At 47.8% G+C, this 15,154-nt stretch overlaps 1 protein-coding gene and 1 long non-coding RNA gene across 2 annotated transcripts; one reads left to right on the forward strand and one right to left on the reverse strand.

Moving 5' to 3' along the window:
* Positions 1–426: 426 nt before the first annotated feature.
* On the forward strand, positions 427–2,789 carry LOC109778962 (putative pectinesterase 63). The gene is made up of 5 exons (XM_020337543.4): positions 427–1,079; positions 1,163–1,352; positions 1,745–1,951; positions 2,059–2,309; positions 2,409–2,789. Exons 1-5 carry the CDS (start codon positions 658–660, stop codon positions 2,578–2,580), a joined length of 1,242 nt encoding a protein of 413 aa, XP_020193132.1. The 5' UTR covers positions 427–657; the 3' UTR covers positions 2,581–2,789.
* A 31-nt stretch (positions 2,790–2,820) lies between these two features.
* LOC141023314 (uncharacterized) lies at positions 2,821–7,949 on the reverse strand. Its single transcript, XR_012184256.1, has 2 exons — positions 7,434–7,949; positions 2,821–6,905 (listed from the first exon to the last, which is right to left on the reverse strand). It is a non-coding gene; the product is annotated as an uncharacterized lncRNA (long non-coding RNA).
* Positions 7,950–15,154: the final 7,205 nt, after the last annotated feature.

Genomic DNA, 15,154 nt, shown 5'->3' on the forward strand with positions numbered 1-15,154 from the left:
CCAAGCATGAGGAAACCGAATCCACGAAGGATGTGAGTGGCGCCGTCGTCCAACCCCTACGAATCACACAGCGAGCACAATAAGGTACTGCCATCTTGCTATAAGTGGAAGATGGAGGAGACATCCTCCTTGGCAAGCCATCTGTTATCGAGTTAGATGCCCACCTCAGTGGTGAGCCCTCCCTCTGAGTTGCGGTGGAGAGTGAAGGAACGTCATCCTCGTGCTCAAGCCTGATGATGACATCCTTCTTGAGCACTTGAATTTTTGTTTTATGAGACATCGATTGAGAATACCATTTTTTATGGAAAATCAAGGAGGCGTGGAGAGGAAAAAACCAACATACGAGGGACGGGAAGGAGGTGAGGCGAATGTACCAACTCGCCTTAAAAATAGAGATTCACTATTGAGGCCGTAATATTTTGTTCATTTTTTTTGGCGTCCTGGTTTCCAAACAGCTGAAGGTAGCAAATACGTTAATTGCCAAAAAAAGGAGTCTTTCATGCATCCTTCCATTTCCTGCCCCTGGCCTATATATACAAACGCATGCGTCTATCCAATTAATCGTTCCCTTACAAGTTCATCCCTCAATAAACAAATAAGAAGACTAAATAAATAGATTGAACTATCAAATAGTTCATCTCTTTAGATCCTGTCACCATGCAGGGGCGCAACTGTAATCCTGCTTTGCCTCTCGGCATTGCTGTTCTTGTGCTAGTCCTAGCATCCATCTCCCCGGCTTCTTCGCAGCAGCAAGTCAGCTTCAACATCGGTGGCAGCGCGGCCAAAAAGCCGAGCTCCGGTGGTGGCGCGGGAGCCGGAGGCGGCGACAGCTTTGACCAGTTCATCACCAAGAACGTCGAGCACTTTGCCGTCACCGAGCAGATCTACGCTAGCAAGGCCAAGGCCAGCGGCGGCAAGGTGCTCGACGCGGAGCTGGCGGCGGCCGAGGCCGGCACGGTGAGGTATGTCGTGAGCCCCGACGGCAAGGGAAATTTCAAGACCATCACCGATGCGATCAAGGCCGTGCCGGAGAAGAACAAGAAGAGGACCATCCTCGACATCAAGCCCGGCACCTACAAGTAATATATCTCGGTCGATCCCAATAGATGTTGATCAAATTGTAAGTTTGCAATTTTGATCAGATTGCAAAGGGAAAATGCAGGGAGAAGCTGACAATCCCGATGTGGAAGCCGTTCATCACGTTTGTGGGCAACCCGAAGAACCCGCCGGTCATCACGTGGGACGACACGGCAGGGACGCGCGGCAAGGACGGCAAACCCCTCGGCACCCTCGCCAGCGCCACCGTCGCCGTCGAGGCCGACTACTTCTCGGCCTCCGGCGTCGTATTCAAGGTTAACTAATCACCATCTTTTAGGGGAAACTAACCTGATCCTATCTACGCAATTGCGAACAAAATTGAGTTGCCTTCGCCAAATGTATGCAAACAAAATCCTATCGAAGAGATTTTTGTTTTGTTTTTGCATGCATGCATATCCATCGAGTTGCGGACCATGGAAACTGGCCGAAAATTGTTGGGCCAACCTGAGCCGAGCATTTAGGACCATACAATACTCTTATAGGGAGATATCCACGTGCAGCTTCTAAGAGCTCATGAAATTGGCCGCTATATTTGGAACATTTATGTATTTGTCTCATAAAAAAAGGAAACATTTCTGTATTCCTGTAAACATTGATCTGGTGAAATTATGAGATTTTTGCTTAAGCAGCCTGCGCTTCATGGCAGAACAACGCACCATTGGCAAAGGCGGGCCAAGAGGGCGGGCAGGCGGTGGCGCTGCGGTTGTTCGGCACCAAGGCCGCCTTCTACAACTGCACCATTGACGGCGGGCAGGACACGCTCTACGACCACAAGGGCCTCCACTACTTTAAGAATTGCATCATCCGAGGGAGCGTCGACTTCATCTTCGGCTTTGGGAGGTCCCTCTACACGGTAATTAACCAACCAAACATCTACTACATCCACACATGTACCTAGGTGAGGTAGGCAATGATATTTGATGCATTTTATTATGGTGACACCCACGCGCATGCGTGCAGGACTGCACGATCATGTCGGTGACGACGGAGATAGCGGTGCTGACGGCGCAGCAGCGGAGCAAGACCATCGACGATAAGGACGCCATCGAGAGCGGGTTCTCGTTCGTGCGATGCAAGATCTTCGGGCTGGGCCAGATCTACCTTGGGAGGGCGTGGGGGGACTCGTCGCGGGTGGTCTACTCCTTCACAGACATGAGCAAGGAGGTGGTGCCCGTCGGCTGGGACAAATGGAAGGTCGAGAAGCCAGATCGGTAACTCTAGCACGTGTTTCCTCTCGCTTAATTTAGCCTTCACCATTTCACACCGCACAAATGAACCGACGGGCCGGGTGGTGATGATGGTTGCTGCAGGAGGGGTGGTGTATTCTACGGGGAGTACAAGTGCAGCGGGCCCGGGGCCATGTCCAACGAGAGGATCGGGTGGGCGCGGGTGCTCGACGACGCGCAGGCGAGGCCCTTCACCGGCTCGCACTTCGTCTACGGCAACTCCTGGATCCTACCCCCGGCCAAAAGCAACTTCTAGGTTGCACAAAAATGCAACTACTAAGTAGCTCATTTGTCACCAACTCGTGTATCAGAGACCTCCACTTGCCGAGGTTACACGGCGATAGCGAAAGCCTGTATAATTGGCTTTAAGGAAGGTTTGTAATAAATTGTGTAAGAGCATCTCGAATAGATGATTTAATATCAGTTTTGTTAAAGCACATGGACGTGCTCTAAGTATTGTACATCTAAGTCCTATGTCATTGATTGTACGCTAAAATTTGTGCACACATTTTCTTTTATCTTATTTCATTTTCTTTCTGTTAGGTGTTCGATCTCACTTTCAGATACACATCATAGAGTATTAGCTTATCTGATACAACTTGGAGAGGAGGGAAAGAAGAAAGTGGAAAACAAAGAAAGCCGCCGGTGCCTTTGCCTGATCCAACTTGGATGTCTTTCCCTCTGGATCGCGTGGTTTAAGTAGAGCTCACCCATTCGGGGCCCACAATCTTCGGTTGGGATGCCTGATCCTGGCTGGCTTGGCGATGACGCACCCCTCTCCTTGATTCGTCCACTTGGCGTTCCCTTCTGCTGGCGTGGCCGAGTCAGCTGTTGCGGCAGAGTTACTGCCACTTCCCTCTCCAGGCTTACTTAGTGTGCTGACATCCCCTCCTCCTTGACTTGCGGCTTGCCCCCAAGCCGGTAAATGAGGAAAGTGGTGGCGGAGTGAAAGGGCGTCCTCCCAAGTGGCATCGAGAATGTCAGGATCAGACCAACGGACTAGGATTTGCTCACGACGGTCGGAGGGTGTGTGGCGCCATCGGTTGTTAAAGATTTCCACTGGAACAAGAGAACTGTCAGAAGGAACTGGCAAGTTCGAAGAGACAGCCGTACCTAGAGGCAAAGCTTGCTTCAGTTGGGAAACATGAAAAACAGGGTGAATCTTGGAGTTGGTTCGCAAGTTCAGCTCGTAAGCCACTGGATTGATAGCTCGTTTGACTGAAAACGGTCCAAAATATCTGAATGCCAATTTATGGTTAGCCCTTTTTGCCACTGACGTCTGCACATATGGTTGCAGCTTGACAAAGACTGAATCCCTTGGTTTGAACAAGTGATCAGTGCACTTCTTGTCAGCTTGGACCTTCATAATGTGCCTTGCTCGATGCAAATGTTGCTTCAAGACGATCTGCATCATCTGGCGCTCTTCGAGCCATTCTTTCAGATCAGGTATTTTGCAAGTAGACGCCACTTCAATGCCCCAATGTCTCGGTTCATGGCCACACAACGCTTGGAAAGGAGATATATCCAATGCTGAATGATAACTGGAATTGTACCAGAATTCCGCGAGTGACAAGTATTGACTCCAGCGGCCCGGACAAGCATGTATGAAACATCGAGAAAAATTTCCAAACACTGATTGACCCGTTCTGTCTGCCCGTCGGTCTGTGGGTGGTAAGGTGTGCTCATATTCAGTTCAGATCCAATCACATGGAACAATTCCTGCCAAAACTTGCTTGTGAAGACCAGGTCCCTATCTGAAATAATAGCATTGGGCAATCCATGCAGTTTGTACACATTATGCAGATACACCCTGGCCGCTTTGGCCGCTGTGAAGGGATGATTAAGTGGTAGGAAATGGGCATAACATGTGAATTTATCCACGACCACCAATATGCAATTTGCTTTGCCCAACTGGGGAAGACCATCTATAAAATCCATCGTGATCACTTGCCAGGCTCCTTCCGGCAGGGGAATTGGTTCGAGTAGACCTGGGTACTTAACTCGTTCTGGTTTTGACTGTTGGCAGACGAAGCTGGTTCTCACAGTCTCTGATGCACTCCTTCATCTTAGGCCAGGAAAATAGTCGTCGTAAGCGACGATAAGTTATAGGAAAGCCGGAATGGCCCCCGACTGTACTATCGTGGAATGCTTTCAGTACCTTCTGTTGCAAAACAATGGATCCTCCCAACCATAATATATTGCGAAAGTAGAGCAGCACGTTCGACTAGATGAATCTGCCCTTGGGGTCCGGACGGAGACGTAGTTGTTCACGGATTTTCTGGACTTGCTCATTGTTGTCATAACTGGCACGAATGTCATTGATCCAAGCAGGTTGGCAGATAGAAATAGCTGTCAGTTGCTCGTCAGAGTGGAGGCGACGCGAGAGAGCATCAGCAACACTATTGGTAGTTCCCTGCCTGTAACAGATTTTGTAGCGTAAGCCGAGCAATTTCGTAAATGCTTTCTGCTGCCAAACTGTCGATAGACGCTGATTGTCAAGATGGACCAGGCTACGTTGATCTGTCCGAATCAGGAACTCCTCCGTGTGAAGGTATGGACGTCATTGCTCAATAGCCATTAGAATAGCGAGGCATTCCTTTTCATATGTGGAGAGCCCTCTGTTTTTGGGTCCCAACGGCTTGCTCATGTATGCAATCGGGTGGCCCCCTTGCTGCAGAACGGCGTCGACTCCATAATCACAGGCGTCAATATCGATCACAAATGGTTTGGAGAAGTCAAGTAACTGTAACACTGGAGCTGAGATCAAGCCTTATTTGAGCAGATGGAAAGTTGTTTGTGTTTCGTCTGTCCAGACAAATGGGCGCCCTTTTTTGAGAAGATTGAAAAGGAGGCGTGCGATGATACCGAAATGTTTCACAAACTTCCGGTAGTAGCCCACTAAACCTAGAAAACTGCGCACTTCCTTCACACTCCCCGGAGTCGGCCACTGCTTGATCATGCCTATCTTACTGGGATATGTGGAAACACCATCAGCGTTGATGACATGGCCTAAATAAGCAATCTGTTGCTGGCCAAATGCACACTTGGACTGCTTCACATGCCATTGATCTTTTCTCAGCAGCTGCAGCACCTGTCTGACATGTTCAACATGCTCCTTCAGTGTTTTGCTGAACACTAGGATGTCATCGAAAAAGGCAATCACACACACTCGGTTCAGTGGTTGCAAGGTGGTGCTGATGGCGCCATTGAAAGTTGCTGGTCCTCCTGCAAGTCCAAAAGACATAACCAGGAACTCCCAATGCCCGGAGTGAGTGGTGAATGCAGTTTTATATTCCTAACCCTCAGCCAAGCAGATTTGATGATATCCCGCGCGCAAATCCAACTTGGAGAACCATCGCGTGCCTACCAGTTCATCTATGACTGGTACTGGGTACTTGGGAATTATTGTCATGGCGTTCAGATGGCGGTAGTCCACGCACAAACGCCAAGTGTCGTCCTTCTTCTTTACTAATAGAACCGGAGATGAGAATGGGCTGATACTCTTTTGAATTACACCAGCATCCAAAAGTTCTTACACCTGCTGTTCAATTCAGTCTTCAATTCAGGTTTGTGACGATAAGGGCGCAAATTTACTGGTTGAGCACCTTCCATTAGTGGAATCCAGTGATGACAAGCACGACGAGGAGGGAGCTGGCTCGGTTCTTCAAATACATCCGTGTACTGCTCAATTACTCTGAGTAGGTATGTGGGAATGCTGTTGTCGGCCATAGTCTGATCTGCCACAGTGTTAAGGTGTACCACATAGGCTACGGCTCCATTTCTACAGGAAGTGTTCAACTGGTCCAGCAGCCGTGGTTACTGACAAGTGGTGCGCCTCCCAATCGATGTACATAGGACCATGTTTCTTGATCCAATCCATACCTAAGATTGCGTCATATGCCCCCAGAGAGATGATCTTGAAATCTGTAACGAATTCATGGTCTTGACACATCCACTGACAGTGTGGAATGAAACTGTCACACAACAAGAGCGCTCCATCAGCTACCTTGACCTTGCATGGTTGAGACAAAGGAGAGATTCAAGTCAGACGAGTGGCCAACCGCTGATCCACAAAAGAAGAAGTTCTCCCAGAACCTACTAGCAATAGAACTTTGCTCCCTTGAAGCCAAGCATGTAACTGCATCACACACGGCCCTTCTGAACCTGATACTGCATGTATGGACAAAATGCAGAGATTGTCATCCTCTGGTTCAGTACAGCCTGTCTGTCGATCACCCATAACATCACATCAGTACTGAATAGCGCTAGCAATTCTTCAACAATATGCATCTGCATCGTAGATGGACATGTGTGATCCTTGCCCCACCTTTCGCCACACTTAAAGCAAATGCCTCACGCGCGCCTGAACGCACGCAACGCTGACAGTTTGCGGTTATCTAAACTTGCCCTTGCTGCATCTGTCCCTCGACGGTCTTCGGCAGTAGCTGTAGGTGTTGCTGGCGTGTTGAAGACAGGTCGAGGAGGTGTTGAAACTAACGAAAGAGCTCGCGAGAACGTGCCACTTGTATGAGCTCATGCCTTGGAATTGTTTGACAGGGCCTCGCCCTCAGCCACTTCTTCCTGGAGTAAGGCCAATGAACAAGTTGTGTCCAAATCCGGTGGACGTTCCAGTAGTACCACCGCTCGTATATCCGGTCGAAGCCCCTTGATAAATCGAGTCAAGAAAAAGTAGGGATGCATGTGCCAATTCCGAATATGTAATAAAATGATGCATCAAAGTTTCAAAACGTTCAATAAAGTCAGCGATAGATGTGAGCTGCTTGATCACATAGAATTGGCGGATGAGCATTTGGTGCTTATCGCGCCCAAATATCGTGCACAGGAGTGCCGTGAATGACTCCCAGCATATGCCAATGAGCTTCTTCTTTACTGACTGCAGCCAGATTCCTGCTGGCCCGGAGAAATGCAAAATAGCCATGGGTACCTAGTACGATTCATGCACACTGAACATATTGAGGTATTGTTCGCAGAGTGTGCGCCACAACTACGGGTTGACTCCAGAGAAGACAGGGAACGCCATGGTAGGTGGCTGCTGGCCCATGGCCGTGAGAAGTGGGGCAATCATGGGGGAAGGGACAGTGGTCGTACCCGTGACCGGAGGCGCCGCCGGCAGCTCGTGAGTCACCGACGGAATTCCTCCGGGAAGATGCGTCGCGCCGTGGCTTAATTGCCCGTGGAGGTCACCAGGGGTCGTGAACGGCGACGGCGGGCACGACCCTCCACTTGGTGAGGTTGCCGTAGCAGGGGACGTGGCCTGCAACGCTGCGACGGACTGCTCGAGTTGGGTGAAGCGCGCCTCGAGATCTGGCTTCCACGCGGCGAGCGCATCGATCCGGGCTGTGTGCGCGTCGAGAGCCTTGAGGATGGAGGCAGATTGGGCGTTGGCGGTGGCGGCACACTCGTTGGCGTTGGAGTCGAGTCTGTCAAGGTAGGCCTTGAGCTAAGGGTCCATGGCCGCGACGAGGGCTTCCCGTGCTTGGAGTCGACGACAGGTCTCCAATGTGGTGGCAGCGCGACAGAGTGGAGAGAGCGGCGGTGGTGGAGTGGAGAGAGCGGCGGCGGCGCAAGGGAAGTGGGTGGCTAATCTGATACCATGTTGTTAGCAACCCAGGCCCAGCTCCCGGTCCATCGGCATACGTTTGGACGTTTCTGGTGCACATCGGACACTCCACTACAAGCAGAGAGCCCACCACATCCCAAAAGACTGGTCTGGAGGGAGTGTGGCACTCTCCCTTATAAGGAGGTCCTAGCCTCCTCCCGTATCCGAGGTGGGACTAAAGTCACTGGCGTTGCCCAAGGTCAGGTCCCTGACACCCACCCCCTAGGGAAGCCCCTCTTAGGGTGGCTGATAACCCACAAGTGTAGGGGATCACAACAGTTTTGGAGGGTAGAGTATTCAACCCAAATTTATTGATTCGACACAAGGGAAGCCAAAGAATATTCTCAAGTATTAGCAGTTGAGTTGTCAATTCAACCACACCTGAAAAACTTAATATCTGCAGCAAAGTACTTAGTAGCAAAGTAGTATGAAAGTAACGGTAACGGTGGCAAAAGTAACAGTAGCGGCTTTGTAGTAATTGTAACAGTGGGAACGGTAAAGTAACTAAGCAAAGATCAATATGTGAAAAGCTCGTAGGCATTGGATCAATGATGGATAATTATGTCGGATGCGATTCCTCATGCAACAGTTATAACATAGGGTGACACAGAACTAGCTCCAGTTCATCAATGTAATGTAGGCATATATTCCGAATATAGTCATACGTGCTTATGGAAAAGAACTCGCATGACATCTTTTGTCCTACCCTGCCGTGGCAGCGGGGTCCTGTTGGAAACTAAGGGATATTAAGGCCTTCTTTTAATAGAGTACCGGACCAAAGCATTAACACTTAGTGAATACATGAACTCCTCAAACTACGGTCATCACCGAGAGTGGTCCCGATTGTTGTCACTTCGGGGTTGCCGGATCATAACACATAGTAGGTGACTATTGACTTGCAAGCTAGGATCAAGAACTCACATATATTCATGAAAACATAATAGGTTCAGATCTGAAATCATGGCACTCGTGCCCTAGTGACAAGCATTAAGCATGACAAAGTCATAGCAACATCAATCTCAGAACATAATGGATACTAGGGATCAAACCCTAACAAAACTAACTCGATTACATGATAAATCTCATCCAACCCATCACCGTCCAGCAAGCCTACGATGGGATTACTCACGCACGGCGGTGAGCATCATGAAATGGGTGATGGAGGATGGTTGATGAGGACGACGGCGACGGATTCCCCTCTCCGGGGCCCCGAACGGACTCCAGATCAGCCCTCCCGATGAAGAACAGGAGGTGGCGGCGACTCCATATCGTAAAACGCGACGAATCCTTCTCTCTGATTTTTTCTCCCCGAACGTCAATATATAGAGTTGGAGTTAGGATCGAGGGTCTCCAGGGGACCCACAAGGCAGGGGGCGCGCCAAGGGGGGTAGGGCGTGCCCCCCACCCTTGTGGTCACCTGGTGGGTCCCCTCTGGTCGATTCTTTCGCCAGTATTTTTTTATTTATTTCAAAAATATTCTCCGTAAATTCTCAGGTCATTCTGAGAACTTTTATTTCTGCACAAAAATAACACCAAGGCAATTATGCTGAAAACAACGTCAGTCCGGATTAGTTCCATTCAAATCATGCAAATTAGAGTCCAAAACAAGGGCAAAAGAGTTTGGAAAAGTAGATACGATGGAGACGTATCAGTGACTTAGATGTGCGATAACTAGGGCACTTCTAGATGTACCCTAGATAGGGCAAATGCCCGAAAAACTGTTTTTAAAGGCATTTTGACCGAAAAAATACAGCTCCAGCGGCTGATACGTGCAACAAATATGTTGTGGCCACATGGCTACTACAAAATAGACTGAAGCCACACGCAAACTGTCTCGCTAAAATTTTCGACCATCGCACCCACCACTATTCCGCAACTGCCGTCAGTGGGATCTCGGCCACCGCCGCCGTGAGTCTACCATCCACACCCGTCCCAGCCAACAGATGGGATCTTCACGGAACAGGAGGTTGCGCTGGCAATAAAATTCTTGAAAATATAGCGGAGGGTTTCGGTATTATAGGGAATTATGACGGTGGAATTAGGTCAACGCGGTGTAGGGGGCCCCACACGGCCAGGTAGCGCGCCCTCCCCTAGGGCAGCGGGAAAACAGCGGCGTTTGTAGATCGTACCAGAGACCTCCCGCATACAGGTAAGCTGGTCTAACCAGCGTGCCAACGAGTGGGATCTAATAACATTTATCTTTTCTCATCTTTTATTCGTTATTTTTTCCTTTTTTTCGTTTTTCCTTTTTCATTTCCTGTTTTTTTCCTTCTTAGGTTCGATGAAATGTTCGCAAATACGTGAACGTTTTCTTCAAATCAATCATTTTTTTAAAAACATTCAGGAATCTTTTCAAATTTAATAAACTTTTTTCAAATTGATGAACCATTTTTCGAAATCCATGAACCTTTTTAAAATTTGATGAACTTTTTTGAAAATCGATAAACTTCTTTTTCAATTCAATGATTTTTTTTTCAAAATCCATGAAATTTTTGTGAAGTTTGATGAACTTTTTTCGAATTCGATGAACTTTTCTTTGAAAATCTTTATTTTTTTCAAAAACAGTGAACTTTTTAAAAATTCGATGAAGTTTTTTCAAAATGGATGAACGTTTTTTCGAATTTGATGAACCTTTCCTTTTTTCACGAACCTTTTTCTAATTTTCAAACCTTTTTTCAGAATTCGTAGTTTTTTTGTGAATTTATTTTTCAAATAATTAATTGTGGGTATATAATATATCTCTAGAGGAAGGGGCAAATATAACTCGGTTCTGATAGGTGACAAGCTTGCCATCTCGGTCTGGTGGTTCTGGCGCTAGGTTGCTATACCTTAGGTGAAGGGTACGAGTTCCAGCTTTTGCATAATAATACCAGCAAGTTGGGTTCGAGTCTCAGTTTTTGCATAATAATACCAGTAAGTTTTTTACAGTTTTTCCTCCTTGATTGGGCCGGCCCGCTAGCTCCCCCTGCGAGCGCTGTTAGCGCCAACCGGCGCTTGTAGCGCCAACTAGGAGCTCCCGCAGCGGGGTGTCCGTGTGGGCCCCTGGTTTCTCGTCTCGATCTCTCCGGAAACTTGCCGTGTTTCTTGTTGCCTAAAAAATTCGTATTTAATCGGCAAGTGATTTTAACCTCCGTAGATATTGATTTCCTGCAAAAATAAAAAACAAGCAGAAAACATAAACTCACATTGCACACTAAATTTTAGTCCAGAAAAATAATATAAATTATTATTAAAAGTATATTAAAATGATAATATAATAGTATGAAACAATCAAAATTATAGATATATTTAAGACGTATCACTACTCACCGTCCAGATCTTGTGCTCGCCATCACCAGAGTGAGAGTGGAGAGAGAGAGAAGAGTGAACGGTGAGAGAAGGGTGATGGGACTTATGGCGGTGCTTCAGGAAACAACGTGACGTCTCGTGGGTCCCTCTCGCGTGCAGGCTCCGACATGCACGCGCTTCGAGTTCCATCGCTCAGCCTGGCCGTGGAAAGTCGGACGATTCAAGCGTTCCTCAGCCAAGCCCGAAATGTGAGTTTATGTTTTCTGCTTGTTTTTTATTTTTGCAGGAAATCAATATCTACGGAGGTTAAAATCACTTGCCGATTAAATACGAATTTTTTAGGCAACAAGAAACACGGCAAGTTTCCGGAGAGATCGAGACGAGAAACCAGGGGCCCACACGGACACCCCGCTGCGGGAGCTCCTAGTTGGCGCTACAAGCGCCGGTTGGCGCTAACAGCGCTCGCAGGGGGAGCTAGTGGGCCGGCCCAATCGAGGAGGAAAAACTGTAAAAAACTTATTATTAAAAGTATATTAAAATGATAATATAATAGTATGAAACAATCAAAATTATAGATATATTTAAGACGTATCACTACTCACCGTCCAGATCTTGTGCTCGCCATCACCAGAGTGAGAGTGGAGAGAGAGAGAAGAGTGAACGGTGAGAGAAGGGTGATGGGACTTATGGCGGTGCTTCAGGAAACAACGTGACGTCTCGTGGGTCCCTCTCGCGTGCAGGCTCCGACATGCACGCGCTTCGAGTTCCATCGCTCAGCCTGGCCGTGGAAAGTCGGACGATTCAAGCGTTCCTCAGCCAAGCCCGAAGGTTTTTTTAGAAAGGATGGCCAAGTCTTTATTGCATGGTTAAAATGTTTACAGGGATAATATCAGCATCATGAGGATGCCCCAACCATATGTGTCTCCCCAGAGGAAGAGTAATACCATACCTAACTAACCTATGAGCTTCGAAATTTGAAGATCTAGGCTCAAACATAAAATTACAAGCCGTGAAAACTCTCGAAGTTTCAGTCACCTCTCTGATAATACTCCCGTAATTGCCTCCAACACCTTGCTTGATATGTGAGATGACCTGCTTGCAATCTGCAGCAACCTGAATATGCTACAAACTCAAACCCCTCGCCAATGCTTGAGCTTCCCGACATGCCAAAGCTTCTATTGTAGCTGGATCAGTTGCTCCTCGTACAACCAGAATAGAAGACCCCAAAAAATTACCTTCCCGATCACGACATATAGCAGCAGCAGCACCCACATTGTGGTCTAGGGAAATACCCCCGTCGGCATTTATATGAAACAATCAAAATTATAGATATATTTAAGACGTATCACTACTCACCGTCCAGATCTTGTGCTCGCCATCACCAGAGTGAGAGTGGAGAGAGAGAGAAGAGTGAACGGTGAGAGAAGGGTGATGGGACTTATGGCGGTGCTACAGGAAACAACGTGACGTCTCGTGCGTCCCTCTCGCGTGCAGGCTCCGACATGCACGCGCTTCGAGTTCCATCGCTCAGCCTGGCTGTGGAAAGTCGGACGATTCAAGCGTTCCTCAGCCAAGCCCGAAGGTTTTTTTAGAAAGGATAGCCAAGTCTTTATTGCATGGTTAAAATGTTTACAGGGATAATATCAGCATCATGAGGATGCCCCAACCATATGTGTCTCCCCAGAGGAAGAGTAATACCATACCTAGCTAACCTATGAGCTTCAAAATTTGAAGATCTAGGCTCAAACATAAAACTACAAGCCGTGAAAACTCTCGAAGTTTCAGTCACCTCTCTGATAATACTCCCGTAATTGCCTCCAACACCTTGCTTGATATGTGAGATGACCTGCTTGCAATCTGAAGCAACCTGAATATGCTACAAACTCAAACCCCTCGCCAATGCTTGAGCTTCCCGACATGCCAAAGCTTCTATTGTAGCTGGATCAGTTGCTCCTCGTACAACCAGAATAGAAGACCCCAAAAAATTACCTTCCCGATCATGACATATAGCAGCAGCAGCACCCACATTGTGGTCTAGGGAAATACCCCCATCGGCATTTATTTTTGCACATCCCAACGCCGGTAGAACCCACGCAGAGCTAGTTGCATCAGTGTTCATAATCGCATGTGAGGCTGATGGCTCCTGTAACTGATCAAGTTCAGCTATGAATCTGGTCACAAAAAGGTGTGTCGACAGTGGACTCTGGTTTAGTCCCTGATGTATAAATTTTCTTTGCGCGTACCAGACTGCCCAAAGTGTAACACCCATCTGAGTCATCTTGTCGTGACTTAGCACCTCCATCATCGAGAAAAGCCAAGCGCATGCCGTTGGTTCCCTTGTTTCAATCATATGCTCTAGCAGATCCGGATCCACCAGAGCCCACACGCATAGCGCCATGCTGCATTCGATCAAGCTATGCTTCCACGAGTCTGTCATACCACACACATAGCATCTGTCATGTGTCGACATATTTCTCTTGTTCCTGACATCTTCTGTGGGAATTGAATTATGTGCTAGTCTCCATAAGAAGTTCCTGATTTTCGCTGGTACGGCAACGTGCCAAAGCATCTCCCATGATTTTTCACTCTGAGCTATATTTGATGGGCCCGGTCGCTCGTCCAATCAATCCTCTCTCCGCTTTTTTGTAGCTACAATCATTTTGTACGCAGACCGTACCGTGAACAAACCATTCTTCCTGGTGTATGAAAATAGTACAATGTGTATGAAAAAAGTAGACATCAAAACATAAATATGAAAATTGTTAATCATGTCATTGAAAAATGTTAAATGTGTATATATAAAATTTCCTGGTGCATAAAAAATGTACAACCTGTATGAAAAAGTAGGCATAAAAAATAATATGTTTAAAAAAGTTTAATCGTGTATTTGAGAAATGTTGAAAACATGTATATATAAAATGTTTCCGGGGTATATAATAAATGTAAGATGTATATGGAAAAACTAGGCATAAAAAATATAAGTTTTTGAGAATGTTAATCATGTATTTCAAACTATTAAACATGCATATAAAAAGTGTTCCTCGTGCAGTGGCGGTGCCAGAAATCCGATCATGTGCAGTCAGATGGATGCATTTAAAAGATTTTTTTGGATATTTTCTACTTGTTGTATGTTGCTTTTGTAAAAAGCTCTCTGCATCGATGGCTTCTCTTCCACGGCCAGTGACGGGAAGGGTGCTGCGGCGGCGATGGGAAGGAAGCGGCGGCGACGGGTGTTGGGGAAGGTAGCATGCAATTTCAAAAAAATTCCTACAATCACGTAAGATCTATCTAGGAGATGAATAGCAACGAGAGGGGGAGAGTGTGTCCACGTACCCTCGTAGACCGAAAGTGAAAGTGTTATGTTGAGTTAACACGGTTGATGTAGTCGAACGTCTTCACGATCCAACCGATCCAAGTACCGAACGTAGGGCACCTCCGTGTTCAGCACACGTTCAGCTCGATGACGTCCCTCGAACTCTTGATCCAGTAGAGGGTCGAGGGAGAGTTCCGTCAGCACGACGGCGTGGCGACGGTGTTGGTGATGTGATCCATGCAGGGCTTCGCCTAAGCACTACGACGCTATGACCGGAGGAGTAAACTGTGGAGGGGGGCACCGCACACGGCTAAGAAACAACTGTTGTGTCTTCGGGGTGCCCCCTGCCCACGTATATAAAGGAGGGGGGGAGGAGGAGGCCGGCCCAAGGGGGGGGCGCCAAGAGGGGGGAGTCCTACTAGGACTCCGTTCCTAGTAGGATTCGCCCCCCTCCTTCCTTCCAACTGAGGGGGAAAGGGGAAAGAGGTGGAGAGGGAGAAGGAAAGGGGGGCCGCGCCCCCCACCCCTTGTCCAATTCGGATTGGGCTTGGGGGGGGGCACCACCTCCTGTGGCAGCCTCTTGCTCTCCACTATGGCCCATGAGGCCCA

Source organism: Aegilops tauschii, chromosome 5 (assembly GCF_002575655.3).
Source record: "Aegilops tauschii subsp. strangulata cultivar AL8/78 chromosome 5, Aet v6.0, whole genome shotgun sequence".
Classification (NCBI taxonomy): Eukaryota; Viridiplantae; Streptophyta; class Magnoliopsida; order Poales; family Poaceae; genus Aegilops; species Aegilops tauschii.

Bases quoted from the DNA above. Each gene is read 5' to 3' on its own strand.
- LOC109778962 (XM_020337543.4), top strand. From the start codon at position 658: ATGCAGGGGCGCAACTGTAATCCTGCTTTGCCTCTCGGCATTGCTGTT. The intron at 1,353-1,744 runs GTTAACTAATCA...GCTTCATGGCAG, and splicing joins CCTCCGGCGTCGTATTCAAG to AACAACGCACCATTGGCAAA. The intron at 1,952-2,058 runs GTAATTAACCAA...GCATGCGTGCAG, and splicing joins TTGGGAGGTCCCTCTACACG to GACTGCACGATCATGTCGGT.